Genomic DNA, 27,423 nt, shown 5'->3' with positions numbered 1-27,423 from the left:
TTAGGTAAATGCTTTAGACTTTAAAAAAAAACAAAACAAAAAAAAACACACAGTTGGCAAATAAAAGACCTCAAAAGAGTTAGCAAAGACCACAAAAGAGAGTGCTAGGATAGTCAAGGCTAGCACATGCTTCCTCCAGGTCTTGTGAAGCCAGCCACTTTTTAAAACTGCAGCTAACACAATGTGCCTTTGTTTACTTACCCTCATGTGTCTTGCCATGTGGTTTTGTTGTTGCTTTATTCCTGTCTCCTCCCCTGCCCTGCCTTCTTGTCATCCTTCTCACCTGTGTGTTGTCTAAAGCCCTTTTCTCTCACTAACCCCAAGAGTTTCCTGTTTGTTTCCTGTGAATTTATAGCCCCATTTGTTTGTGTTTTGTTTGCTTGGTGTTTTGGTTTCAAAGGCCCTGTTTTGTGAGTTATTTCATAGAGGTATTTTACAAAGTAGGATTTTTCAGTGTAGCCAGATTACTTAAGACCAAAGTCAAGCTTGTCCAGTAGGAAAAAAGCTGAGGGACATTCGTATTGGACAGTCCTTATCTTTGTGCTTAAGTTATCTGGCTAACTGAGAATTTATTTCTTTTGGGATTTGTTTGCAATGGACTTATAGAACATAGATAGAACATGATAGAAACATAGACTTGTGCTTGCATCCAGCCTGTTTGTCTCCCTCATTGTTACAACAGCAGAATGCTAACTGCCAGTTCTATTACATCAACTAACAGACTCCCATGTTGGCTAACCTTGTGGCTGTCCAGAGAGAGTGAGGCTAATTGTCTCTTAGCTTCTTGGCTGTGAATGACTGTGGTATCTCTTGGTCACCAGTGTTACAAAATATTCTTCTGCAAGTTGCATATGCAATTACATATCAGAGAGGTAGAAATCTCTGAAACTTATGTAATGTAGCTTTAAGCTAACACACAGTAGCACAGTTCAGTGGTCCAAAACAGAGCTTTAATTTACTTAAGTGTTTGATCTGAACTTGACAATGGCCTGACATTCTATTTGAGGCACAGCCAATCCAGTTCATGGCGCAAAGATTAGAATCTGAACCTGATAGCTCAATAACTTTTGCACCCAAACCTGGTAGCCACCAACTAGAGACTGGAGTAAAGCTTCACATTTGTTATGACTGGTGCTGTTAGATTACTTTGTGATGACAATGACAGCCATTGACAGATCACCAAAAAAGAAAATAATGTAATGAAGGACATAATTCTTATACCTACCCAGAAAGATGCCACTGAAAGCATTTAGCGGAAGATATTCCCAATAAAAAGGATCTGGGTAATTTCTGAATACACGGCTTATTATGACAGAATTAAAGAAGGAATCAGATCACAGTTAAGCAGCTCTACATGCAAAAACTAGATATAGGGTTAAAGGGCTCAAAAACTTTTTTCTTTCACAACTTTGCTTGCAGAAGCGAACATGGGTGGATTGGCTACAGCATCCAGGATCCCTCTGCTGGTTACACATGGAGTGATGGCTCCTCTGTGAGTTTTCTTTAAATTTAATCAGCTGTCCTGAGATGATTCTTCACAGGGAGAGGGAAAGCCTGTGTTTGCACTGCAGTGACAGATCAGCTTTGGTTTCTTTTCTCTCAGTCATCCTATCAGGACTGGGCAGAAGGGGAACCAAGCAATTCACACAATATGGAAAAATGTGCTATACTTCAGCATAAACGGTGGTTTTGGGGTGAAGGAAAATGGGATGACCAGCAGTGTGAAGACAGGCACTCATGGCTTTGTGAGATTCGAAAAGGTAAAGTAAGCAAACCATTACCATTACCTCATTTGCATATCATGACCTAATGCAGATGCTTCTGCAGGGAGCCAATAAAACAACAGCATTCAGCAGCTTATGAGCCAGTGGCTGTGCTCATAGAGTTTGAGGTCGAGCAGTGAGTGCACTGTTCCCCCAACTGACCAATCTGGATGACCAGAAAGAACTGAATGTGAAATAAACATTTTTTTCTAAATACAGCATAGAATGATGTTATGGGGTAGTGTAAGAATTTTCGTCAATAACGTTTTACTAAATTAACAGAATTAACACTGTATTATTGCAGAGATGCTTCTGCACTAGGATATACACATTACAATCCAGTACCAAATCCAATCCAGTACTTGTTTTACAAGTACATTAGTGTGGTATTGGATTGTCATACACAAATGAATAGTGTTATTTTCTGTTTTAATTCTTATTACTGGGATTACAGTTGGTATCATTATTATTATTATTGTATATACATTGATAATAGTTTTAGTTAGTTAAGTGCAAATTAGGGATTTTTTTTAGGCTGGTAGTTTATTATGCTTATATTTACACACATTCTAACAGATGCAAGTTTAAATGTTCAGATACACCAAAGATGAAACTGATGAAAATGCGTGTGCTAATGTTATGATCTTATTTAACCATATGCCTTTAATAAAAAAAAGGGTCTTGTATTGTTTACTTGTGTTCATTCTAATGCTAGTGGTTTTTAACACATACATACCTACTGCCCAGATGAATATACTGATTTTGCAGAAATTTGTCAATTTTAAGGACATATTGAAAGCCCTGTTCTTTGTTTAGCCCAAATTAGACTAAAATGAGATCAAATTACTAAAAGCTTGTTTAGTGCTTTTAAGCCTCTAATTAGTGATGACTGAAAACTTATGAATATGGAACATCTTTAACCTGAATTTGACGCTGCTAATTATATGCAAAAAAGTATTCAAGAATTTAGGTTACTTCATGTTTAGTAATCTGCATAACAAAATCTTAACAAAGTATTTGATGTGCAATGTTACAACTAATACTACAATTTCACACCTAACAGACCTCCTGTTAAGTGCTAATACAGGTCATAATGGGTAAAGCTTAATGCATAGTGAATAAACCATTTACAGGTCTAATTGGGCTTTTCTGAACAAAGAACAGGTCCTTAATACACATGAATTAATAATGTGTTCCTTAATTGAAAGTGGTACCAGTGCATTTACTTTTTATTTTATTTTAGCTGACCTTTGCACAGTCCTGTATGCTGCTTTGATAAGCTGAGTGAAATTTCCTGTCCTGATGCACCCATTATAGCATGAGCAGTGAGCGATGCTCTGATTCTCCAGGACTAAAGCCCAACATTCCTGCTTTAGGGCTTTTAAAAAGCTACCAAGACTTTCTTTCCTATGTGCTGCCATGTAATGTGTAAATAAATGGATTTGATGCAGACAGTCTCTATTTTGGTCTCCCTCTAGGTGTGACTCCAAAAGAAGTAAGCATAACAAGTAAAAGTAAGTTTTCTTACCAAATAACTAAGAATTTCATTTAATTTCATTAAATTATTAGATTTTTGTAGTGGGAACTACATGCATGTGCAGAAAGTACATTATTTTTAGTGTACAACTCATTTTTAGTAATAGTTGTTTTAATTTTTAGTTACAGATCCAAAAGAAATATATTTTTACTTTCATTTACTTACATTTTTGTGCATTTCCTCTTTTAGATGAGTAAGGTTTTAACACAGCACATGTGCTTTCACTTGAGTACACCTTTTTCACCCCTGGCTGAATGATATACCCTGCTTTCACAGCATATAATAAAACAGATGATGGCTGGATTATATTCAAGGGCAACCAGTATTACATCTATTATGGTTTTCCTGTCTCTATGGAACAAGGACAGAGGTTCTGTAAGCACAGACATGCTGATCTCGTGGTCATCAATGATGACGAAGAGAGACTGTTTCTGTGGCATCAGGTACGGTTGTTGATGTAATTAAACCTTCTAGTTATTTAATCTTTCAAAACAATATTCATATAGAAACCGTGGCACCGCTGCACCTTTAATGGCTGTTGTAGTTGATTTGCACACCTGGGAGCCCACGATGTTCCTGTAGTTCTGTGTTATGTCGCAGACATTATGTTTAGCTACAGTAAGTGTTGTTAAAAAGGGAATGTATTAATCCCTTAAATGGCCAGGGCCCACTGGCAGGTGTGTGTTTTATAACACACTTCTATAACCTAAGAATAGCTCAGCTTGTTTGCACTGAAGTCCCTGTAATAACTAAATAATAAGGCTTAGTATGTAATAAGTTTGGGTTTTTAAGTGGTTAACCTGCTTGTCTGTCCCGGTAAGTGTCATACCGACACATTAAAGGAGAATTTAACCAAGTTTTCTAAATTTCTCCATAAGACAAATGCAAACAAAGCCATTCAGAGTGGTTTGGAATGCTCTGAGAAGCTTACAAAGTCAGGATTGTTCACAGTGGTGGTGATAGGAACTAGACATCTGAAGATTTGAATGCCTCTTACAGGTACATCACATGAAATATGAAATAGTTATGATGCCCATGAAATTGTTCTATTCTATTCTTTGTTCTGTTCATTCGCTGCAGTAGGTGAAGTCGCTGCTGGGCTTTCTTGGCTAGGCAGGTGGTCCATGATGTGAACACCAAGAAACTTGAAGCTTTTGATGCTCTATAGAGTTGAAGCATTGGCGTACAGTGGTGAGTGATTACCACTGTTTGTCGTCTTATCAACATTAACAGATACACTACATAGACAAAAGTATTGGCCCTTCTAAATCTGTAGGCATTAATATAGAGTTGGTCCTCCCTTTGCAACTATAACAGCTTCCACTCTTCTGGGAAGGGTTTCTACAAGATTTTGAAAAGTGTCTGTGGGAATTTTTCCAGAAGAGCGTTTGTGAGGTCAGACGCTGGTGTTGGACGAGAGGGCCTGGCTCGCAATCTCTGTTCTAGTTCATCCCAAAGATGTTCAGTGCTGTTGAGGTCAGGGCTCTGTGCAGGCCAGTCAAGTTCTTTCACACCAAACTCACCCAGCTATGTCTTTTATGGACCTTGCTTTGTGCACTGGGGCACAATCATGTTGGAACAGAAAAAGGCCTTCACCAAAATGTTCTCACAAAAATAAAAGCAAACCATTGTCCAAAATGTCTAGATTTGCTGAGGGATTAAGATTTCCCTTCACTGGAACTAAGGTGTCTTGGCCAACCCCTCCTCATCATCCCTCCTCCACCAAACTCTACAGTTGGCAGAATGCAGTCAGGCAGGTAATGTTCTCCTGGCCTCCGCTGAACTCGTCCATCAGACTGACAGATAGAGAAGCACAGAACACGTTTCCACTGCTCCAGAGCCTAGTAACAGCATGCTTCACCCCCCCTTCTCATTGTGCATTTTGATTTTAGGCTTGTGTGTAGCTGCTCGGCCATGGAAACCCATTTTGTGAAGCTCTTAAATGCAGTTCTTTTGCTGTTGCTTCCACAGCCAATTTTGAGCTCTTTAGTGAGTGATTCAACAGAGGATAGACACTGTACGCTTCAGTACTCGCCGGCCCCATTCTGTGAGTTTGTGTGGTCTGAGCTGTTGCTGCTCCTAAGTGGTTCAATTTCACAACCATGGCACTTACAGTTGACAGGGGCAGATCTAGCAGGACAGAAATGTTGCAAACTGAGTTGTGGCAGAGTGGACATCCTTTGACAGTGCCATGTTTAAAGTCACTCATCAGTATCACTCATTCTACTGCAGGTGTTTGTCTATGGAGATTTCAAGACTGTTTGCTTATTTTATCCACCTGATAGCAATGGGTGTAGCTGACACACCTGAACTCAATAGTTGAAGGGGTATCCCAATACTTTTGTAGTGTAGAATATTGTCTCTGCAACTGTCTGCAAGCCGCGTCACCTCCTCCCTGTATGTCGCCTTTTTTGTTGCTGAGAAGACCTACCATGTAGTATCATCAGCAAACCTGAGCATGTGAGTTGAGCTATGCTTTTCAGCACAGTGTATTTCATTACTGACCACTCAAAGCACATCATGATCAGATTGAGCAGATTCAGATTGGGTTGATAGTCATTGAGGCAAGACACAGTAGACAGTAGGCTGCCTCAGAGAAATGTTGAAGATGTTAGTTAGGACATCCGCAACTTAATTCGTTTTCAGTGCCCGGCCAGGTGTGTTGTTAGGGCCAGCAGTCTTATGAGGGTCAGCTGTGGAAAGGGTAGTCCTCATGTCTAGTGGGTAGACCAAGAATTTGGTCTGTGGGAGGAGGGGTGGTCCTCCTTGCTGGCTAAAATCATGCATTTGGGAGCAATGCATCACCATCACAGGCATGTGATATCACTTTGTGTTCAGTGATGGCCTGAATGTCCTGCCACATACACTGTGTGTCTCTGGTGTGTAGAAAGTCTCCACAGACGCTCTGTGTATTAGTTGTCCCTTTGCCTTTCTATTAGCCCAGGACAGGTTGGCTCTTGCTATGCTGAGAGCAGCTTTGTCATCTGGCTTGAAGGGAGCGTTCCAGGTTTTCAGCAGCACATGCACCTCTGCAGTCCTTCACTGCTACTGGTTAGCATGTATGGTGATGGTCTTAAAGGAAGTCACATCATCTATGCACTTGCTAATGTAACCAGTCACAGATGGCATATAGTTCTCCAAATCAGTAGAATCATTATACGTGGCATGTTATATTTTGCTGCATATAAAAGCATAGCATATTAACATTCCTGGCTTATTACATACTAAGGCTGATTATACAGTAACTGCAGGGACTTCAATGCAAACTAATAGATTTTCTTAGGTTATAGAAGATGCGTAATAAAATATTGTTTGGTAGAAGGGAATAATTGTACCAAAGAGCACTTGCATTGCTTCCTGGTCAAACGTTTTATTTGCCGAAGGTCATATGTATTAATTATAACTACTTTGTGATTATATTATGATTTGAACTGAGTGTGACAAAGTATAATTTGTGTATTACAGGTTAAAGAAGAGCGCAGGAATATTTATATTGGTATGAATGTTGATATGGACAAGTCATTTTCGTAAGTCTGAAGAATGCAAGCCCATTCTCTGTCCACATTCAAACACATATTATTAAAAAAGAAGTATGTAGTTATGCAGTTTTTTCTGGCAAGGTGGATGGATGGATCGCCAATTGTATTCCAGGCATGGGCACAAAACCAGCCGGCCTTTTTGAACAACGAGGAGCACTGTGTAAAGATGAATTGGTACAATGGTAAGTCAGTCTTCAGTGTTGAAGCTATATTGAAATTGACCACAGCAACCAGACAAAATGGCACACATGTAAAGTAGAAACTGGAGAATCTAATCATTTTAAACCCCATATGTGTAATTGTGAATCAAAAGCATTGCATCTGGCTATTGGAGCAAATTTAGTTTATTTATTTTATTTAATAGTTAAATGTTTGTGACTAGTATAGAGAATATGCATTATTGAGAGCCTACCAATATCTCCACAAACACACTTGTTTAGCTGGCAGCAGGTTATTTTAGTCAAATTTCATTTTGTACTAAGATTTCCTTCTGAACTTTGAGTGAAATTTTACAATGTGTAATCTGAATTCCTGATATTAAGAAAAATAAGAAAAAAGCTAAAACGGCTTGCCATAGTAATTAAAATTGTGTGAAAAAATGCCACATATTAAACTTGGTAAAAATTGCTATAATATATTGGAAAAAAACTCAAATTAATTTACAATAAATTGGAAAAAAGCTTAAATATTTACCTATAAGAAATTCCTAAATGCTACAGGTAAAACCTGAATTTGAAGATGTAATAATTACATTTTTATATACTTAGTGTTTAAAAGTAAAAACATTTTCTGATAAAGAAACTTTGTTTCTTGATTAAAGTTGAAAGTATCTTTACCAAACACTTTACAATGGTTTGCCAGCACTTCTTCTCTTAAAATTCATAGCTCTGTTTCTGAGAAATTTGGTTGTCTTTGTTTTTTTTGCCTCATCTGTTCCATCCTGCCCTTTTTGTCAGCCAACCAAAGCTTCACTTGACATGGGTCTTTAATATGTATAACCTCATTTACATGTGGATTTTGACTGGTTCTCGTTTAGAACACAGATGAAAGTACTGCAGTGTTAAAAGACACCGGTGCACTAATTACCGCTGTGGTGACTTTACGAATAGCTCTTATTTACAATGCCATGCATTTTGCATGGAGTAGCGCTGTTACGGAGTTTCCCATTTTTGTTGTCGTTCTTTTTTCATTTTTCTTAATTTATGTTTTCAATCTTTCTGTAATCTGAAAGTCATATTGAAAAAAATGGAACAATCATTGTGGTCTTTTTGTCCTAATCTCATTCTAATCTCCCCCCACAAAAAGAAAGGCCTTCTTGGATTGAATTCAGAGTGTTAGAGGATGAAAACTGATCAGTTCTGCAAAGACATGGCCTGGATGGAACCCAGTTTGATATATGATATAATCCACCCTAGTGTACTACATTTGAAGATGTTTGTAAATTCTGTAGTCAGAGTAACAGATCATTGCTTTTTTTCAGGACTTTGGGAAAGTGTAAACTGTGGTGAAGCGATGCATTTTGTCTGTAAGAAAAGTGACTCTGTCCTGGTGAATACCACTGTTGCCCCCACTGAGCCCCCCCAAGGAGGCTGTGCTTCTGACTGGGTGAAATTTCAGGAAAAGGTGAAAGAGATTCTACATTAAGCATATCACACTCTTAGTAACATATATCCTGGTTTATGTGATCCAATCTTGCATAATATATATAAAACAGTGAAAAGTAGTGAGCATGCTATGTTCCAGTGTTCTCTACACCACTGGATAGGGCCACAGTAAAGGAATGGAACTTGCCTACAGTTTTGTCTCTTGTCTTCAGATATAATGCATGAGAAAATGTGTGTTTGCTTACAGTGTTTCCAGATAGGACTGGACATGAAAACATGGGCAGAAGCCAGATCATACTGTAAACGTCTTGGAGGAAATTTAGTTTCCATTACCAATATACATCAGCAAGGTCAGTAAAATCATCAGAAAAAATAGCAAATACTTTCTTTTGAATGTTATCTGCAGATGCTTTGTCTTTTACTAATATTTGACTAAATATCTAATAAATGTACCTGTACTTGAAGTTGAAGGCATTAGATTCTATTATAGATTCTCTAACCTTAACTGTTTGTCACCAAATAGTTTTACTATTTGAGCATGTATATATGCAGTCATGTGAAAAAGTATTTACACCCCAAGAAGTGTTTGTTTTTTGACATTTGTGGGCATATCGGTATTTGATTATCAGCAACTGGCAAATAACAAAATAACAAACAAAAAAAATTTACTGAGATTTTGTTTTTCTCTGTTGAAAAAGTAAGTACACCCCTGACTTAAGTAATTGGCACTGTCCAATACTACAATGCTATTTCCTGATTCTTTAGGATTATTTTACAACATTTAAAACTGTCTTCATAGCCATTCATTACTAAAGGTACTCTTTACGTTGTTACTTTGTGGCTTCTGTTGCAGAACATTAAAAGAAAGCAGTACTTTGAATGCTTTCCACGCAGCTAGGAAGTCACGTTCACCACAAGTTCAAAATCATACAGTTCCCAAACAACTGCTATAATACTGATTTTTCTGACATTTCCCTCCTGTTTATAGTATATGAGAGTTCAAGCGCAAAATCAAAGCATTAATCGAACCACAATAAGGAAATGACAGTGTGTACATCTAGAATGTAATTTCCACAGCCTGCTCTCCACTAGGTTTTCACAGGCCATTCACTATCACTGTCCTTTATTTACAAATTGGGCTCTTCAATTTCTTCCACTGCTGCCAGGGTGTTGAATTCCTCCAGCACTAACATGGCTACATAACCTGACTCCTCTGAGCCAATGGCCTCATATACCAAGACCTTGGTGACAGCAGAGTCAATGAGGCACAGGATGAGTCCTCTCGCACAGGGGATGAGACAACACCAGACAACAGGTAGTGATGAGGGCTGCTGCCACAGCAAAGGAAACTAGAACAGAATAGACAAGAGCACCCCACTTTCTGAACCATGATTCGAGTAGGGAGGTCAAGGGGTTATTGATACCAGCATTATCATGCATTTGTTTGGACAGGGTCTCTAACCCATGGAGAGCCCTAGTAAAACTTCCATCAGGGGAGGTATTATTGGGAATGAAAGCACAACAAAAATCACGAACATCCTATATACACCGCCTCACTCAGCTAGTAACATATCTAGAGCAATTCTATTTTGCCATGCCATAAGTGATGTAGCCTGCAGTTGTACATAGAGAGCTTTTAGAGCATCTCTACTATGATTTATGAACTGCAACTGATTGTAATACAAATAGTTAATCCAATCCACATTTTTATTAATCGTTGGCCACAGAAAAATTGATTCAAAATCTGCCGCAATCTGATTTCTAGCCTTAAACTCATCCGGTACACCTCTAGGGACCCCTATTGCATCTGTATAGATAAAGTTATCAAAGGCTCCTGGTGCTGAAGCATTGCGCTTCTGGCGGTGGTGATGCTTTAGCCTCTCAGGCAGTGCGGGCAAGGCGGTAGTGGGGTAGATATGAAAGGGCATGAGGAGCTGCACCAAGGTGCAGGATCCCTGCCAGGACTGGGGCAACACAGCCCTCTGTTTGCTAACCCCACACAGGCACCACAGGTCAGCGCGTGCCATGGTGTGGTTGGTGAATCACTTAGACGGATAACCATTACTATTTTTGGTGACATCGTTGGTATATGTGCACCAGGGAAGCGTTGACACATTCTTCCAACCAGAGGACCTAGAGAAACAGGTGTAGTTCCCAGGTAAGGCTAGAACACCAGGTGGCATAGTAGGCTTGGTGGCTGGAAACAAATAAGAAAGAAGTTGACATGTGCAATTGAAAAATTTGTCACGTGTGAACAGCCGCAGGGCACATCCCTCATCTGCATTTGCTTGTGTTAGTCTGAAGGGAGTTGTTCCTAGAAGAGGTCTGCTAGCTGAGCATGCTATGCAATTGCTAACATTTGTGGTTTTAGCCGTGTACAGTAATGGCTTCAATGGCTAGTTTTTCAGATATGGAGAAACGTGTGGAATTCAACCAAGAGCCAGCAGTTGTGGTAATGTTAGAGGCAGTTTGTGAGTAAGGTTTTGGGGTGACCTTTATTTGAAAATGACCCAAAGGATCTTGTCCGGAGACATAAAAACCAAGCACATAAAGACCAGCATCTGAGAGTTTTGGATTTATGAGGGTGAGATACATCAGATTACAATCATCGATGGAACAGCTTGTGGGCGTTGTGTTGGGTTAAAGGATCGGGTCCTCGGGAGGCTCCTGGACTCACCAAGGGTAGCTGGTGTGATTATTGGGATGATGTTATTTACAATTTTGCCCCACCTATAAATCCCAAAATTGCAAATAACATCATCCCAATAATCACACCAGCTACCCTTGGTGAGTCCAGGAGTGTCTATCAGGGGTGTTTCACAGGCATATTTTTCTGCCCAAATGTAACCAGTTCTCTGGTCAGTACATTCAATTACTTGGCACAGGTCAGATTTGACCGTGCCAGTGATCCCTTCCTGGTACTCCATTGTTAGGGCCTTGATTGTTCTTTGGGGGCCCCCTTCACCGGGTTGCCCTGAAAGATGGGAGAATGAATCCCTTTTACAACATAGAGCCCGTAGGCAGTGATAATTATGTAGCAAAAAGTCATTCTGGTCATGGTCGAACCTGCTCACTACTGTCTCTGGACCTTTGTAATTTCTTCACCGGTGTTGAGACGAGTGACCCTATTGGTTTCACTCCCCTTTGTAGCCGGACTAGTCCTAAAGAGGCTCTAAGCAGGTTTGTTTCGACCGTGATCAAAAAGTTCTCGTACTTTCTTACAGTGAGAGAGATGAATTCAGGAGGGACGTTCAGCTATTTTTACTGCTGTGGGGGTTGCTAGTAGAACCTGGAACGGTCCCTCCCACCGTGGGTCTGCCCAGGATTTCTTCTTTATGATCTTTATGAAAACACAGTCTCCAGATTTGACTTCTGTGTTTGGCCTCAGTTCTCCTTCAGCCTGCATGGGAGGGTTATTAATAGAGAGAACATTTTGTTTATTCAACAAGTTCCTCATATAGGTAGCCAAGCTGTCTTCTGCTTCTTCACTTCCTTTTGAGAGAGATTTAAAGAGGTATCCCATACCTGGGAATTATTTCTTTTACTAATGCTTTTGCCACAGTTAATGCATTTGGATTAGCACAGGGAAATATTTCAGTCCATTTGGTGAGTGAATCTATAATTACTAGGCAATACTTCTTTCCTTCGCATTTATTTAATTCTATGAAATCCATACATATGTGTTGAAAAGGCCATTGTGGGCTTTTTAGGTCTGAAATTTCCCTGTGGGTTGTGTTTGCACATATTTCACATGCTAGACAAAAAATTTCGAGTAATTCGCAAACCCATAAGCTGTGAACACCTGATTTATGGTATGCACCATCCCTCCTGTTGAGACATGGCAGGGGCCATGGCTCAAAAGATCAGCATACCTAAATAAGTTCTTTGGAAGGATAGGCTTCCCTAGGGGTCAGCAGTAGATGTTAGAAGCATTGACCTGTGTCCCATTTTTCAACCAGTGCTGTTTTTCAGTGTCAGGAGAAACATGTTGCATATCTGCTAGACCTTCCTCATTTAAGTGTGTGTGTGTGTCTGAACTGAGAGAGAGGATGTGAGTCACACTAAGAGCGGCCCGCTTCGCTTCCTCATCAGCTCTGTGGTCATCGTGGCGTGTGTGAGCAGCACACTTACAAACAGCGAGACGTTTAGGCAATTGAATTGAGTGTAAAAGGTCTGGGATAAGTTGTTTGTGGTTAATTCGTTTACCTGCGGAGGTAAACATACCTCTGTTTTTCCATTGTTGGGCAAAAATGTGGACAGTAGCCAGTGACATTAGTGCCATCAGGGCATTTGCTACTAGAGCCATCAACAAACATAGTAATGTCAGGGCTGGCGGATGGTTGGTCTTTGAGATCAGCGCGAGGCAATACATTTTCTGCTATAACATCCAAACAACAATGAGGGGATCCCTCAGAGGCGTTTGGCATAAGGGTTGAAGGGTTAAGCCCCTTGCTACATTCTATTTCCAGATGAGGTTGTGACAACAATGTCGTCATACATGACAAATGTCTGGAGGGAGAGAGATAAGAGATTTTGTTCTGCAGCAAAATAATAGAGACAGCGTGTGGCACACGCAAAACCAAATGATGAAACAAAACCACAGAAGCGGAAGCTTGAACAGCGAGTGAGGCAGCAACAATGGCCTGCACACAGGGAGGCAATGCCCTAGCCACAGGGTTTAGTTTGGAGGAGTAAAACCCCACAGGGCAAGCTTTCTCCCCAGTACAGAAGTCATGAAGCCATTTCTGCAATCTACAGTCTGAAAAAAGGTTTTAGAGTAGTCAGGAATCCCTAACACAGATGAGCTAACCAGAAGTTGCTTAATACGAATGAAAGCGTCCTCGGCTTCGGGAGTCCAGAGGAGGCTGTCATGGGCTGCCATGGGGCTAGAGTAGATGAGGTCCATCAATGGGGCTACAATCTCAGCATAATTAGTGATCCAACTATGGCAATAATTAACCATGCCGAGAAAAGACATGATTTGTCGTTTCGTCTTAGGTTTAGGTGCCTGGAGAACAGCACTTTTACGGGCCTCATCTATGTGCCTGCCCTCATGGGAGAGAATGTGGCCAGGATATTTCACTTGTGTCTTGCTAAGTTGCAACTTGTCTTTACTGACTTTTTGGCTGTTCTCCACCAAGAAGTGGAGAAGCGCTACTGTGTCAGTCCAGCACGAGTCCTTATCAGGACTAGCAATATGTCATCAAAATACAGCAAAATTTGCACAGGAATAGAGAAAAAGCCGTTGTTTATGTCAACAACTTGTTTTCAGGAAGCAAATCATTGAGCAGGGTGTGGAGGTCAGGCACAGTTGGTGCTCGAGGAATTACAGCTTTATTTACCGCTTGTAGATCTTGGACCGTTCTCCAGCCGGAGGATGGTGGTGCCTTTTTAACAGGAAACAATGGGGTGTTGCACGGAGAGTCAGGACACTCAATTAGTACTCCAGCTTTTAATAGATCTGCAATGATAGGTTCTATACCAGCCTCGGCTTCAGGCTGAAGTGGATAATGTCTCTGATGTGGTCGGAAAGAAGATTTTGGAGTAATTGAAACAGGAGCAATGCCTTTAATAAGGCCTACATCAGCTTTACCTTTAAACCATAAACAGTCAGGGACAGTACTCAGCACTGCCTCTGCGTTTTCAGTCAACACATAGATTAGTCAAGGTTCCTTAGAGGAACCAGACAAATGAACTCCAGGGGTGCCTCTAGTAACCCAATTCAGGCGTGTAACAAATGCATGGAGGCTTTGAGAATGTTGGACCCCTGGCATGTATTCTTCGCAAGCTTTCTCGCAGCGAGTTACAAATTCTCCTACATCCATCAAACCAGTTTTGGGTTCCTTAGAGAGGGAAACGTGGGGAGCCGTGCAGCCACAATGCAGTTTTTGCATTTCGGGCTGTAATGTGCATGCGGCTCCACACATTCCCCTTCCAGACCAGTACAGATTTGTTTTTGTCAGACTGGTCTCCTGAGTTTTGAAAAAGCATTGTTCGTACATTACATCACACCCTCCTGTGTGTTAATAATATGTTGTGCAATGTAGATCAGGAGGGCTCAGATAGTGAGCTCTTGGAGGGACTAAGGCTCAAGCTTTGTCAATAAGGGCCTTAGTAATTGAGCTTGGGCCAACATTTGTAAGGTACAAGGAGAAACAGTAATGTGGTTCTAACACCAATACCAGGTCTGCACAGCACTGCGCCCGCAGACCATCACGGACCGGGACCACAGCCATGTGCAGATCGGCTAACCGATCTCTTCCCGATAAATTCACTGGCACATCGGGGGAGAACACAATTTGGGTGTCGTGACTGCGTACACCGGAGTGTGGGCTAAACACACGCACGGGAGTAGACAGTGACGCTTTATTAACTCTGCCATTGGCTGATTTAACATAAATTGAATCATCAGAATTTTGAACATGGGGAACTAAACTAACTAAAAAAACTGAGTAAAATTGTATCAACATGCATGAGGCAAACAGGTTCATCCTCAACTCCTTCAGTTACCTCACCAATGTTAGGAGTAATAAAAGAGTCAGTCTGACCTGTTTCTGTGTCTAGTCATGGCGTCCAGTCGTCAGTCGATTTGTGGCTTGTATGTGGTGTCTACGTATAACTGCATTATCGTCCTCTTTGTCAGTCAGTGCTAAAACGTCAGCCTTCCTAAGTTCTCTCGTCTTTTAAATTCCCGGTGACTCGTTTACGAGCCTCACTCAACCAGTTTTTAGCAAAATTATAACCTCTTCAGTTTGACACAGAAAGCCAAGATGATGACTTATATTATGAATTTTGCACTGCTCACAATTATCCACAGTAATCCTATTAATTGGGGTGAAGGTAACTAGTGTTGTTATTCAAAGGGAGGCAGAGCACTAAGAAGCTACAGTTAAGGCTGTATCTGTGTGATGCATCATAGATTTAAACACTGTTGTAAATCTTTGATCTTGCCATGGAAGAGATTGGGGAGACCGGGGTTTGCAGAAATAATGATGGTTTTATTAAAAAGAGAGCGCTCAGTGTACCGGCTTTAGTCCCACCCCAATCTAAACAGCAGCTCAGACACACAGCTTTTATGCTATGCCACTGACCCCCCACCCCCAATACAGTCATACAGAACAGAGTGGGACTTTTGAATCCTGTCATAAATACCTTACTATGTTCTGCCCCAGGACATCCTCCTTAGGGGGTGTTGTAAGGCCATTTGGTGTAATTGTTCAAACCATGAGAACAGAAATGGAGGTGGCTTCTTAAACCCTTCAGCATTAATACTGTTTAACAATGAGTAACAATTAAAACAAAGGAAAACAAACAGAAAACTAGAAAATACATGAAAAGAAAACAGTTCCAACAACACTGTAACCAGGTGTTGAGAAGACATTAAATTGGGTAAAAATGAAATTGACTTTAATTAAAATTCAGTATTTAACCCTGAAATTTAAATCAAATAGAGAATAAAAGTGAACCTATATGCCATGAACTGGAATTTGATTACAAGAATTCAGTTGAAATATGAGTTGCCAATGTAAAGGAGGAACAAGATTCATCATTTAACGTGAACACTGTCCAGCCACTGGTTAACAATTGTTTAACAGGCTATGCTCCTTCTATGGTTGTAGCCTTTTTAATCCTAATGATGGATGAAGACACTCCAGATTTATGGACTGGACTCAGTAATATGGTGGGCAAGGGATTTAGATGGACAGATGGAAGTCCTGTCCATTACACAGGCTGGGCCAAAGGAGACAACAATATGAAGGTATGAGCATTACACTATTTACTAGCTATTAATTTACTTTGGAAACAGGCGTGTAAGATTGACTACATCAGGAGTGCTCAACCTATCACCCTGGAGAGTTCAGATCCAACACACCTGGCTCTAATATTGGTGTGTTTTGGGTTGAAGCTAAACTCTACAGGATGGTGGATCTCCAGGACCAGGATTGAGCACCCCTGGACTACATGTAACAACAAAAAAAAATGGCCACCGTTAATGATGAGACAGGAATATCACTGCACTTTTGACCAGATGATCTTTGAATCTGTACATATAACCCCGAGTTAGGACATTGTCTTTTATATTGAAGGATAATGCTTGTGTTGCAATGGGAAGCATGCAGAACCCTGAGCTGGGAACATGGGTGAAAAGAAACTGCACTGAAACCAGTGGTTATATTTGCAGTCGTGCTCTGGGTAAGTCTAGAACATCATTTGTGAACATTTTGCCTCATTTTCTTTGTTTTCCATTTCCTTATACATCTTTGCTTCTACATTCAGATCGTTCAATCATCCCAAGACCCACAGAGATACCCAAAACTTTCAAGCTTGGAAATGCTTCTTCATGCTCATCCAAACCAACCTGACCTGGAAGGAAGCACAGCGTCTCTGTGAGGCTGAGGGAACAAACCTGGCCAGCATTCGGGATACCTCCACCCAGTCCTACATTGCTATGCAGGTGCATAGACTCGGACAACCCTTGTGGATTGGACTTAATAGTATGGAGGTATGTTGAATGTGTCAAACAGAAAGGATAGAAATCTTGGAGACTAAAGACCTTTTACACTTCTGGCAGAATTTCTGTCTGTAAAGCTGCTAAAATATGTTAATCTATGTGAACAGACACAGGGATATTTCCTGTGGATCGATAACTGGCTGTTAAATATGGAAAGATGGGCCTCTAATGAACCGAAGAAGGACCATCCTTGTGTTTATGTGGATGTAGATGGAATGTGGAAAACTGCTCGCTGTAACGAAACCTACTATAGCGTGTGTAAGAAAACAACAGGTGAGCTAAGGGCTTTGGCCTTTATGGACTGATTTCAACAGCAATGTAGTGCTGCTAGCACTGTTGAGTATTCCTACAACAGCCAATTCAAAGTGTTTTTGTTAATATCTTATTCCACTTGACTCTAAAGCTGACAGTATACGACCAAAGAATTAAACAAAACTGAATTTTAAACACACACAAACACAATCACAAATGCTTCTCTAATATGGGAGGAGATGCATAGACCAGCTAAACGGAGATGAAAAACATGACATTTGCTACCAAAGTTCGTATATGCCGACTCTGTTTAACTGAATAGAATAGCAAGGTATAGATGTTAATTATTTTTTTTTTTTGGCAAAATGGGCTGTAGAGAGGCCGCATTGTCCTACCGAGTACAATGCTTGGTTTTAGCTTCAGTGTTCAGTGTTAGTATTGCTGCTCAGTTTCTCAGTATTTCTGCTCAGTACTCGGTGAGCAGCGTGTTATTTTGAATGAAACTGTATTTGAAATTGTTCATAGAGGCTGTGTTTTATGTAGCATGTCAGTCAGACTGAGTGTTTAATACAGTGTGAGTATATAAATTGTAGGCTTTGTCTGTACATGATGGACTGAAAAAAACATACAGTGCCAATCATTAAAGAACAAGATTTCTGAAATTGTAAAATGTGTGTCTGGCTTTAGAGGACATTCAATTATAACTCAGCCAAACAAAAGACTCTGAGGAGACCTAAACTCCACAGAGAATAGCAGGGGAAGTTCACTTCTAGACATGTAACCTCTCTCCACAAACCCACAACCCAACACTATAACACACATTCAACACATACACACATCTTAAACTAACAAACAGCAATGGAGCAGCTTTGAAGACCATGCACCAAAAGCCCCTTCTGTAACATGGAGCAAGTTACAGCCATCACAGTATGGACCATAATGCCAAAGAGGGGCCAATGATACAGTGATTAGGAGTTCAGTTACGAAACACATCATTTTGCTTCAAAGCATCACTTTTGTTCGACGTACAGCTTAAGAGGATGGGGGAGTTGAGTGAGCAGACATCTAAACTGAGGTTCAACTAATGCCTTCTTATCTCAGCTCTTTACTGTAAACAATACTCTGATTCCAAGAGCACACGAGAACAACTTACCACCTCCTTCATGTTCAGTCAAGACTTCGTTTCCTCGCTACAGCCCAGAAAGCTTTTCCGTGTTCGGCAGATGCATTATACCTTGTACCATTGCTAATCTATAACCTGTTACATTTATGTTTAAAGTATTTAGCAAATTCTCTTCTCCAGATCAGTGTGCTACATGATTGCGGTGAATCTTTAACAATATTTAAAAATATGACTTTCACAGACGTTGCTCCAACTCCACCAGCTCAGTACCCAGGTGTGTGTCCTGAGCAAACCAATGATCATCCAAAGATGATATGGGTACCTTATAGAGGGCACTGCTATGCTTTTGCATATGGTTCAGAATCATGGTACACAGCTAATCGAATGTGCATGATGAGAGGTGAGTGTCACAATAAGTTTTGGACCAAGATATTGGTCACATGATATGTTAGATTAATTATCTTTCATACATTTCATTTGTTTTTCACAACTACATTGTCATTGCACTGCTTTGTTATTTTTCAGACTGTATGTTTGATGAGCTTAAGGCTTGACTATATGCTTAAAACATGTAATACCATGCTTACTGACTGTTTGTACTTAAAGCAAAAAGTGGTGGAAATGCAGTGTTTTTACATCCCACCAGGAGCTAATCTTGTCAGCATTGAAGATACAATGGAGGCCAAGTTTATACAGAGCTACATCAAGATCTTAGGTAGTGATTATTCTTATTTCTGGATAGGCCTTTTCCAGAATGATGCAGGTAATACCAAAATGAACTGTAAATCGTCATTCACTCAGACATACATTTGTTTTTTGCAAAATGCAAAAGGTTAATGAACGTAAATTGTTATATAATGTTTGACCTGCACAGGAAACTTGCTGTGGATAGACGACAGTGTGGTGGATTACACTAACTGGGACGAAACTGCAGAGCCTGAAGACACAGGCAATGAATATGAACACTATAATTATCAAGATGACAAATACGACTGTGCAGTTATTTCAACCACTACTACACTGTGGCAGATGCAACACTGTACATCTGCTCACTTACCATTCATCTGCAAAAAAGCCAAAGGTATGCTTCTATTTAATTCTGGGCAATACTTATAATCAGAAACACAGATTATTATACAGATGAATCATTAGTGAAGGTTGTATGTTTTAAAAAGGAGTGAAAAGTAATTACTTATTTATCATGGAAAACATATGTGTTTGCAACTTATCATAAAATTCTGTATTAACTTGATAAACTGTCCATTTTTCTGCAAATTAATCTCTTGTGTCACTGGAGAGAAAGGTATTAGCAGGCACATTGTTTGTGTTGTTCACAAAACTCAAGAGTCAGTTCACTTGACAAAAGATGCCATAGGGTACCATTGCATGGAGCTTGGCCACCCCTCTGGCCATCCCAGTTAAACAAAATGAGCGTGCCCATGTGTCTCAAAACGAATAGTGCCCTTTTCGATGAGTTCTAAAAACTTAATATGCCACTGTGCACAACCTGTGTAAACTTATACTGTGCAACATACCAGGGCTGCATCCATCATTTTATAACATTACTTTAAAATAGCAGCCTGATTTCACTCATGCCCAAACTTTTTTGCCTGACGCTTTTATTTGACATCATACAGTACACACAGTCTGGGCCCAAACTGCTCACTACAGCACTAAGTAGTATATAAAAAATAGTGTATCATCAATAGAAGTACAATATGTGAAGAATAGCAGTGTGTGTCTCAGCACGCAGCACTCTTTACCTTAAATTTCATAGAGCGCGAGACTGTGAGGTACAGCGCTCTATTTGGCAATACATATATGTCTAATGAAATGTCCACAAGATGACATGCTTTGAGAATTCAGGTTTATGGAAAACTGGCAAAGCGTCATGGCATTTTAAGTTGCTGAAGTTTGCTGCAAGTTTCACCTGGTGAGCTACTTGAATTTCTACTTACATTAATCACAAACATACTGATCTCTGCACTTACACAGGCTTCCTATTCATGAGTTTCTTATATGAATTTTCTGTTAAAATTCATAACATTTTTCAGGGCATGTATTAGGGCTATGTTATTAAAATAAAATTGTTTTGAATTTGTTCATGACGTTAGCTTCTTCTTTGTCAGCTCCTATGACTACATTATGTAACATTTACTGGGCAATTTCAGGTGGAACAAAAAATCGTAGGAGATGACAAAGAAGAAGCTGACGTCATTAACAAATTCAGAACAATTTTATGTTATTTTAATAAAATAGCCCTAATACATGCCCAGAAAAATGTTATGAACCACTGTTATTCTTTGCCACCCCAATAAATTCACTGGGTCTAACCTGTCCGCCCCATTGTGAAAGTTCTGCCTACACCCATGGGGAGCAGGAATATTTGGTGGGCATGGTGACAAATCGCCAATGAGCCAGGGGTCTAGAAAGTCTTTCCACAGGGACCCAGCGATGTTCCTTAGGTTCATAACCCTCCAAGTCCACCAGATAATAAGAGAATAATCTGGTGGGCCTGAATATGGGAATCCAGAAAGGCCCAGACTACGTAAGCCAGTTCCTTACATTCTGATGCTTAGTTGTTTCCTTAGGGGTAGGTAGCTCCTTTAGAAGGATGCAGCACACTTTAGACAGTCTGTCAATAATAACCACAATAACAGTGAAACTTTGTGTAGGGAACAGATCAATTATAAAATCAGCAGCTATGTGTGACCATGGTCTATGAGGAATAGACATTGGTTCTAAGAGACCAACTGATACCTGTCAAGTTTGTTTACTCTGAGCACAAATTATGATTATTTGAAGCCTTCACATAATCCATAACATCTCTATCTGGAGATGGCCACCCAAATTTACCTCTTATCAGAATGGTGGTTCACTGGATGTCCAAATGTCCAGAGCTCAGCAACGTATGGATCTGTAAGGGAAGGGAAGTGTGAACAGTCTAGGCTACATATACATTGAAGAGAGAAGAAGGGCCAATTTCTTTAGCTTGAGATTGTTGAATTTTCTCCCTGATGTCCCAATAAACAGGAAAAACAATGCATATAAACGGGAGGATGATTTCACTTGACTGTGTGTTTTGGGCAGTGTCATGGAAATGAGAGCATCTGCCTTTATGTAAAGTTAAGCCTGGTGGGGATTAAGGCATTTAACTGCCTTTATGTGTTCAAAATTGTGATTATCAGTAAAAAATTAATTCCTTTCATTGCAGCTTTCATGAGTAGAATGTACAGTTTCAGGGGAGTGTCATGACGTTGTGAAAAGACTGCCCCATGCCTGCTTCACAGCTTCTACTATGAAAGGCAGAGAAGTGCCAGGTTGACATAATATAACCTCTCTTTTAGCAAGTTAAAGGCTTTCAAAGCTAATTCATGCCACTTTGAAGCCTTGGGTTTGTGAGTGAGACGTGAGTGGGTTTGCTATGCTACTGAAACCATGAATGAATCCTAGGTAGAAATTAGCAGATCCCAAGAACCTTTGTAAATCTTTAGCTGACCTTGGTCGAGTCCATTCTATGATGGCTTTAACCTTTCATTCATCCATTTGCACCAGTCTGCATGCATAGTACATAAGACAGTGCCACTCACTATTAAGTTTTTTACTGGGCTGTGCAAGCACTTTTGAAATGGTATAATATATAATATAATGATATGGTATAAAACTTTGTCTGGTAACTGGACTTAAACTGATACAGACAAGATCCAATTTGGTGGAGCTGATCATGCCATCTCCAAGTGTCATTTAAACTTTGGCTTAAATAGTTTTAAGGCACCTTTATCCCCACTATTCTCTGCTGCTAGCATGAGGAAGGTGAGTGCATGATCCACAACTGATCTCTTGCGCATCTTACCTGCCACAATTGTTCACCTGGGTCCTTAATAATAGGTGCATGATAAGGCACCTCTCAAAACTCTTTAAATGAGAAGTATGACAGTGTGCCTGTAGTCTAAGAATTCCACATGGCTGTGGCCCATTAGTGGTTAGTGCCAGTCAGTAGTGACACCACAGAAATGATGTTAGGGTCATCTGTGGGGAAAGTTGCAGGTATGTGACTAAAATAGATGGAGCGCTGTAGCAAGAAAAGAAACATTTGCATAGTTTTGAGGAATCATTGCATTTGCTTGGGATAGCTGAACTATCAATGTGGGCCATCACCAGTGGTAACTAAACTGACCAGGGCAGTGGCAAGAATATGAATGAGTGCAGAAGGCGAGTTAGCATGTTGGTTTTAAAGAACATGACTAGTTCTTCCAAAGTGTCCTTGAGTCGCTGCGGTTGCTGCTTACAAGATCCTAGCATGTTTCCTTGTGTCACCACAGCTGATTGTAAGTTTTGCCAACCGCTGGATCCAAACTATATTGTGACATACAGTGGAGGAAATAAGTATTTGATCCCCCACTGATTTTGAAAGTTTGTACTCTGACAAATAATTAAACAGTCTATGATTTTTATGGTAGCTTCATTTTAACAGTGAGAGATGGAATATCAAAAAGAACATCTAGAAAATTAAATAATATTTAAATAAAAAATAATTTGCATTTCATTGAGGGAAATAAGTATTTGATCCCCTAAAAACCATGACTAATGTTGGCTCCCACAGACCACTGACACACCCTAATCTCAGTGAAGTCGTTACCTGCATGAGAGAGACCTGTCCCAAATTGTCACCTGTATAAAAGGCCACCTGCCAACAGACTCAGTGACACTCCAACATCTCCACCATGGGCAAGACTAAAGAGCTGTCTAAAGATGTCAGGGACAAAACTGTTGACCTATACAAGGCTGGAATGGGCTACAAAGCCATAAGTAAGAAGCTGGATGAGAAGGTGACAACTGTTGGTGCAATTATTCGTAAGTGGAAGAAGTACAACATTACTGTCAATCGACCTAGGCCTGGAGCTCCATGCAAGATATCACCTCGTGGAGTCTCATCGATCATGAGAAAGGCTAAAAATCAGCCAAGAACTACACGGGAGGAGCTGGAGCTGGTTAATGATCTCAAGGCAGCTGGGACCACAGTCTCAAAAAAAACCATTGGTAATACACTGAGACGTAATGGTTTAAAATCCTGCAGTGCACGCCAGGTTCCTCTGCTCAAGAAGGCTCACGTCCAGGCCCGCCTCAAGTTTGCCAATGAACATATTAATGACTCAGAGAGAGACTGGGAGAAGGTGCTGTGGTCAGATGAGACCAAAATTGAGCTCTTTGGCCTCAACTCAACTCGACGTGTTTGGAGGAAGAAAAATACAGAATATGACCCTAAGAACACCATCCCCACCGTCAAGCATGGTGGTGGAAGTATTATGTTTTGGGGGTGTTTTTCTTCTAAGGGCACAGGCCAACTTCACCGCATCGACGGGAAGATGAACGGGGCCATGTATCGCAAAATCCTGGGTGACAACCTCCTTGCCTCCGCCAGGGCACTGAAAATGGGTCGTGGATGGGTCTTCCAGCACGACAACGACCCAAAACATACAGCCAAGGAAACAAAGGAGTGGCTCCATAAGAAGCATATCAAGGTCATGGAATGGCCTAGCCAGTCTGCTGACCTCAATCCCATAGAAAATCTATGGAGAGAGCTGAAGCTTTGCGTTTCCAAATGCATGCCTAAAAACCTTAAGGATTTGGAGATGATCTGCAGAGAGGAGTGGGCCAAAATTACTCCTGAAGTGTTTGCAAACCTTATAAAAAACTACAAGAAACATCTGACTGCTGTGCTTGCCAACAAGGGTTTTGCCACCAAGTATTAAATGATGTTTTACTAGGGGGTCAAATACTTATTTCCTTCAATGAAATTCAAATTCATTTTTATTTCTCATTTCATGTAATTTTCTCATTTTTTCTTTTGATATTCTATGTGTCACTGTTAAAATAAAGCTGGCATAAAATTATGAGACGTTTCATTTATTTTTTTGTATTAAAACTTTTAAAGTCAGTGGGGGATCAAATACTTATTTCCTCCACTGTATATATATTGTGACGGATACTCATAAAGTTTGAAGGATTCATGTGCAGTTCTTTTTGACACAATTGTTCACAAAATACAGTCCAATGGTCAGTCTGTTCACCAAGCTCAGGTTCAGTCATACAAAAGGTGGTAAAGGCCATGTCCAAGTACTGTGCCATGTCATCAGTCTGAAAAGGTGAAAACCAGTAGACCTCAGACTTCTATAGGGCACGTAATTCTCATATTTTGTGGTTTTCCAAAGTATCGTGTAATGTTATTGCTTGAGTGTTGTTAATGTCAATGCTTTCACACGTGACCTAATTTGAGTGTTAAACTAATCTGTTCTTCTCTGCTTTACTTGTCATTCCAGAGATAAAGCCAACCACGGAAATGACACCTACAGGTAATAATCCAGATGATGCAGATTTAATCTTTTGTTTGTATTCTTTTCCTGTTTTATATGTTTAATGGAGAGACACACTTTGAATAATTAACAGAACCTTTAGACCTCGATAATAAATCCTTCACATTACTTTTTGATCAAAAGTCCTTAAGTTTGCTTAATGTTAAATGTTAAGAATGTTCACATGCTATAAGAAAAGACAAAGAATACATTATGGGATTAGATTTATAAGGTGTAGTATAATTTATTATTTACTGCTAATTATTGTTTTTTTTATTGACAAAAATTTCTGAGAGCAGAAGTTGTAAACAGTAACGAGATAAAAGTTCATTTTTGAATGATCACATACTAGATGCCGTTAAAAGTTTCTGTCTATGGTCTAATCAGTGCAGCTGAAGAATGTATCAAATTCTTATGCTATTCTTAGCCCAATATATAATAGAATATTTATTTGTCATTGTCTTAATCATGCTTAATCATGGATAATGTTGAAAAAACCCTGTCAATATGACCCAAACATTCCACATATAAAAAGGTCAGGCTCTTATGTCTTTGAATGGGGAGAGGCCTAAAAATTTAAGACCACATTGCTGTTTCAAAAACAGTTTTGAAATCACTGGTATAATCTGACAAAAAAAAATAGTAGAGTTTGCAGCAAATAATGTACAGAAATGGTCATTTTCAGCCTTTTCTGGCTACTGTGCTTGTGCAGATCTTCACAACGAAGGGGGAGCAAGCCATTTGGCTCTTTTTATCGACTAGGGTTGTAAACAGACAGCATGTTGAGCCTTCAAAATCCCAACCAGTGACCTGTCCCTTTATAATGTCCCTGGTGGCAGCTTGCTGTGAGATAGCCATAACCATAATAAAGTGTCGTAACCTTTATATTTGAGGATCTTGATTTTATTTGATTTTTTGTTGTAGTGATAACAAATGAAAGCTGAAATGTCTGAAATGTCTGGCTATTTTACTTGCCCTTCATCCACTGCAGGGTTGTCACATCAGAATGACAAGCTGAACTATGTCCAGCTTGCCTACCAAAATGGTGGCAGGGTGTTCTTAATGACATAATCAAATGCTATGAATACCGTTCCACTTCCCACCTCACTTGTCTGATATAAACAGTTGGGCTCTCAACCCTTCACCCCATTAAAAAAATGCCTAGCCCTTTTGTTGGCGGAACAGCAAATCACTGCATCAATGCGAGCACTTCATGTCGGCAGTCATGTGATCCATGATGATGTTTTTCATAGCTTCAAATGATCAGTAGTAGGCCCGTCACAATTAATAGTCAATTTCATCACCTTACATGAAAAGACACATAAAATGTTTAATTAATGGTTGAGTTATAGTGAGTAAGGAGAGATTAATGATTAAAACATAGAGACAGTCAGCTGAATATGTGGAGGGTGAAGGAAAGTGATCAGAAAGGCCCAAAAGACTGTCTTCCAGCAGGGCTGGGATTCTCAAAACATCTTAAAACAAAGATGAGGCTGAAATGCACATCTATTTCTATTCTGTAACGGGTATTCAAACTGAAGTAGCAAAGTAAAAGCACATTTATTAGAAATGAATTCACTTGAATTACAAATGAATTTTTTGAATGAAAAAAATACTAGGATTTATTCTACTCAAAAAAGTACAGTTAGAGTAAAGAATATATTCAAGTACTGTGACGAGAGTAAATGTAATCTTTACTTTCCACCTCTGCTAATTACTAAATACTTAATCGTACTAAGTAATAACTAATGCTTAATAACATTTAACTAAAAAATCAATTATTGGTAATTTATGACTTATTAACAACATAATTAATTTGTGACCCTTAATGTAAAGGTTACCTTGTACTGAATTAAAGTTTGAATGCTGTTTTCTCTGGTTTTGCTGTAGGTAAAGCTAAAACAGGCAGGCCTTTTAGTGGAGTGGCAGTGGCGGTGGTGATTGCAGTGCTGTGTTTGCTGGCTGGATTGGTGTACGTCTATCATAAAAGTGCCACAAAACAGGCGACCACATCTGAGCACCCAATGCAGGACACTGGAGAAGCTCTGCTTCCAGAGGACAATGATACTAAAGTGTTGGTTAATCAAATAGAGGTTAATGAAGAAGCCCCTGCTTTGTAATCAGTGAATACATGTATATGTATTGTGATATCTGATCTGCCAGTAAAATAAAAGACGTTTATTATAAAAGAAATATATTTTGCACTGTTAATTGTACTACTTCCAATCATTTTGTACTTTTACCACACAAGGGATCAGGTTTAGATAAGTGGGTAGTCCTTTAGGGTTGGAAGAATTTGTCTTGGACAGTGGAAATGTAGTGATGTTGCTAAATAAACTACCGTTTTGATTCTGTTTAAATCAGCATTGTGTATTTACTTTCAAAGGATATCTTTGAATGCTGAACTTGTGTTTCTGACCAGTGAAATCAACCCATAAAATATCCATTCATTCATTTTGTGCTTGAAGTGTGGCTTAAACCAGAAATGAAGAACTGAATATGGGTGTATTTACTGACTGTAAGAGACTGCAGAGTAATCAAGAGGTGCTGATGTTAATAACATAATAGCAGAATAGCAGAATAACAGAACACAATGCAAACAGCCAATCAGCAGTCTGGATTTTGGAACAAGCATGCTTATTGGCTTATTGATGCTGACTAGACTCAGTATTTAGTACTGAATGTCATTTTTGGTATTAAATGACAAGAAATTTTGTTATTTGGCATCAAAGTATTTCCT

General features: G+C 39.8%; 1 protein-coding gene across 1 annotated transcript in view; it reads left to right on the top strand.

The window, feature by feature from the left end:
* The window catches only part of LOC118825468 (macrophage mannose receptor 1-like), a 37,938-nt gene extending 11,022 nt beyond the window's left edge, over positions 1-26,916 (top strand). Inside the window, 18 exon segments of the mRNA XM_036596071.1 lie at positions 1,420-1,492; positions 1,604-1,760; positions 3,242-3,277; positions 3,577-3,743; positions 6,766-6,827; positions 6,921-7,021; positions 8,320-8,462; positions 8,691-8,793; positions 16,063-16,202; positions 16,531-16,636; positions 16,721-16,780; positions 16,783-16,946; positions 17,063-17,228; positions 18,572-18,730; positions 18,977-19,093; positions 19,205-19,411; positions 24,651-24,683; positions 26,574-26,916. Of these exon segments, the coding sequence (XP_036451964.1) occupies positions 1,420-1,492; positions 1,604-1,760; positions 3,242-3,277; positions 3,577-3,743; positions 6,766-6,827; positions 6,921-7,021; positions 8,320-8,462; positions 8,691-8,793; positions 16,063-16,202; positions 16,531-16,636; positions 16,721-16,780; positions 16,783-16,946; positions 17,063-17,228; positions 18,572-18,730; positions 18,977-19,093; positions 19,205-19,411; positions 24,651-24,683; positions 26,574-26,803 (2,224 nt within the window). The 3' untranslated portion in view covers positions 26,804-26,916.
* Positions 26,917-27,423: the final 507 nt, after the last annotated feature.

The sequence above is a fragment of the Colossoma macropomum genome, unplaced genomic scaffold (assembly GCF_904425465.1).
Source record: "Colossoma macropomum unplaced genomic scaffold, Colossoma_macropomum, whole genome shotgun sequence".
NCBI lineage: Eukaryota > Metazoa > Chordata > Actinopteri > Characiformes > Serrasalmidae > Colossoma > Colossoma macropomum.
Note: the sequence above shows the minus strand (reverse complement) of the source record. Positions and strands in the feature narration are given on the sequence as shown.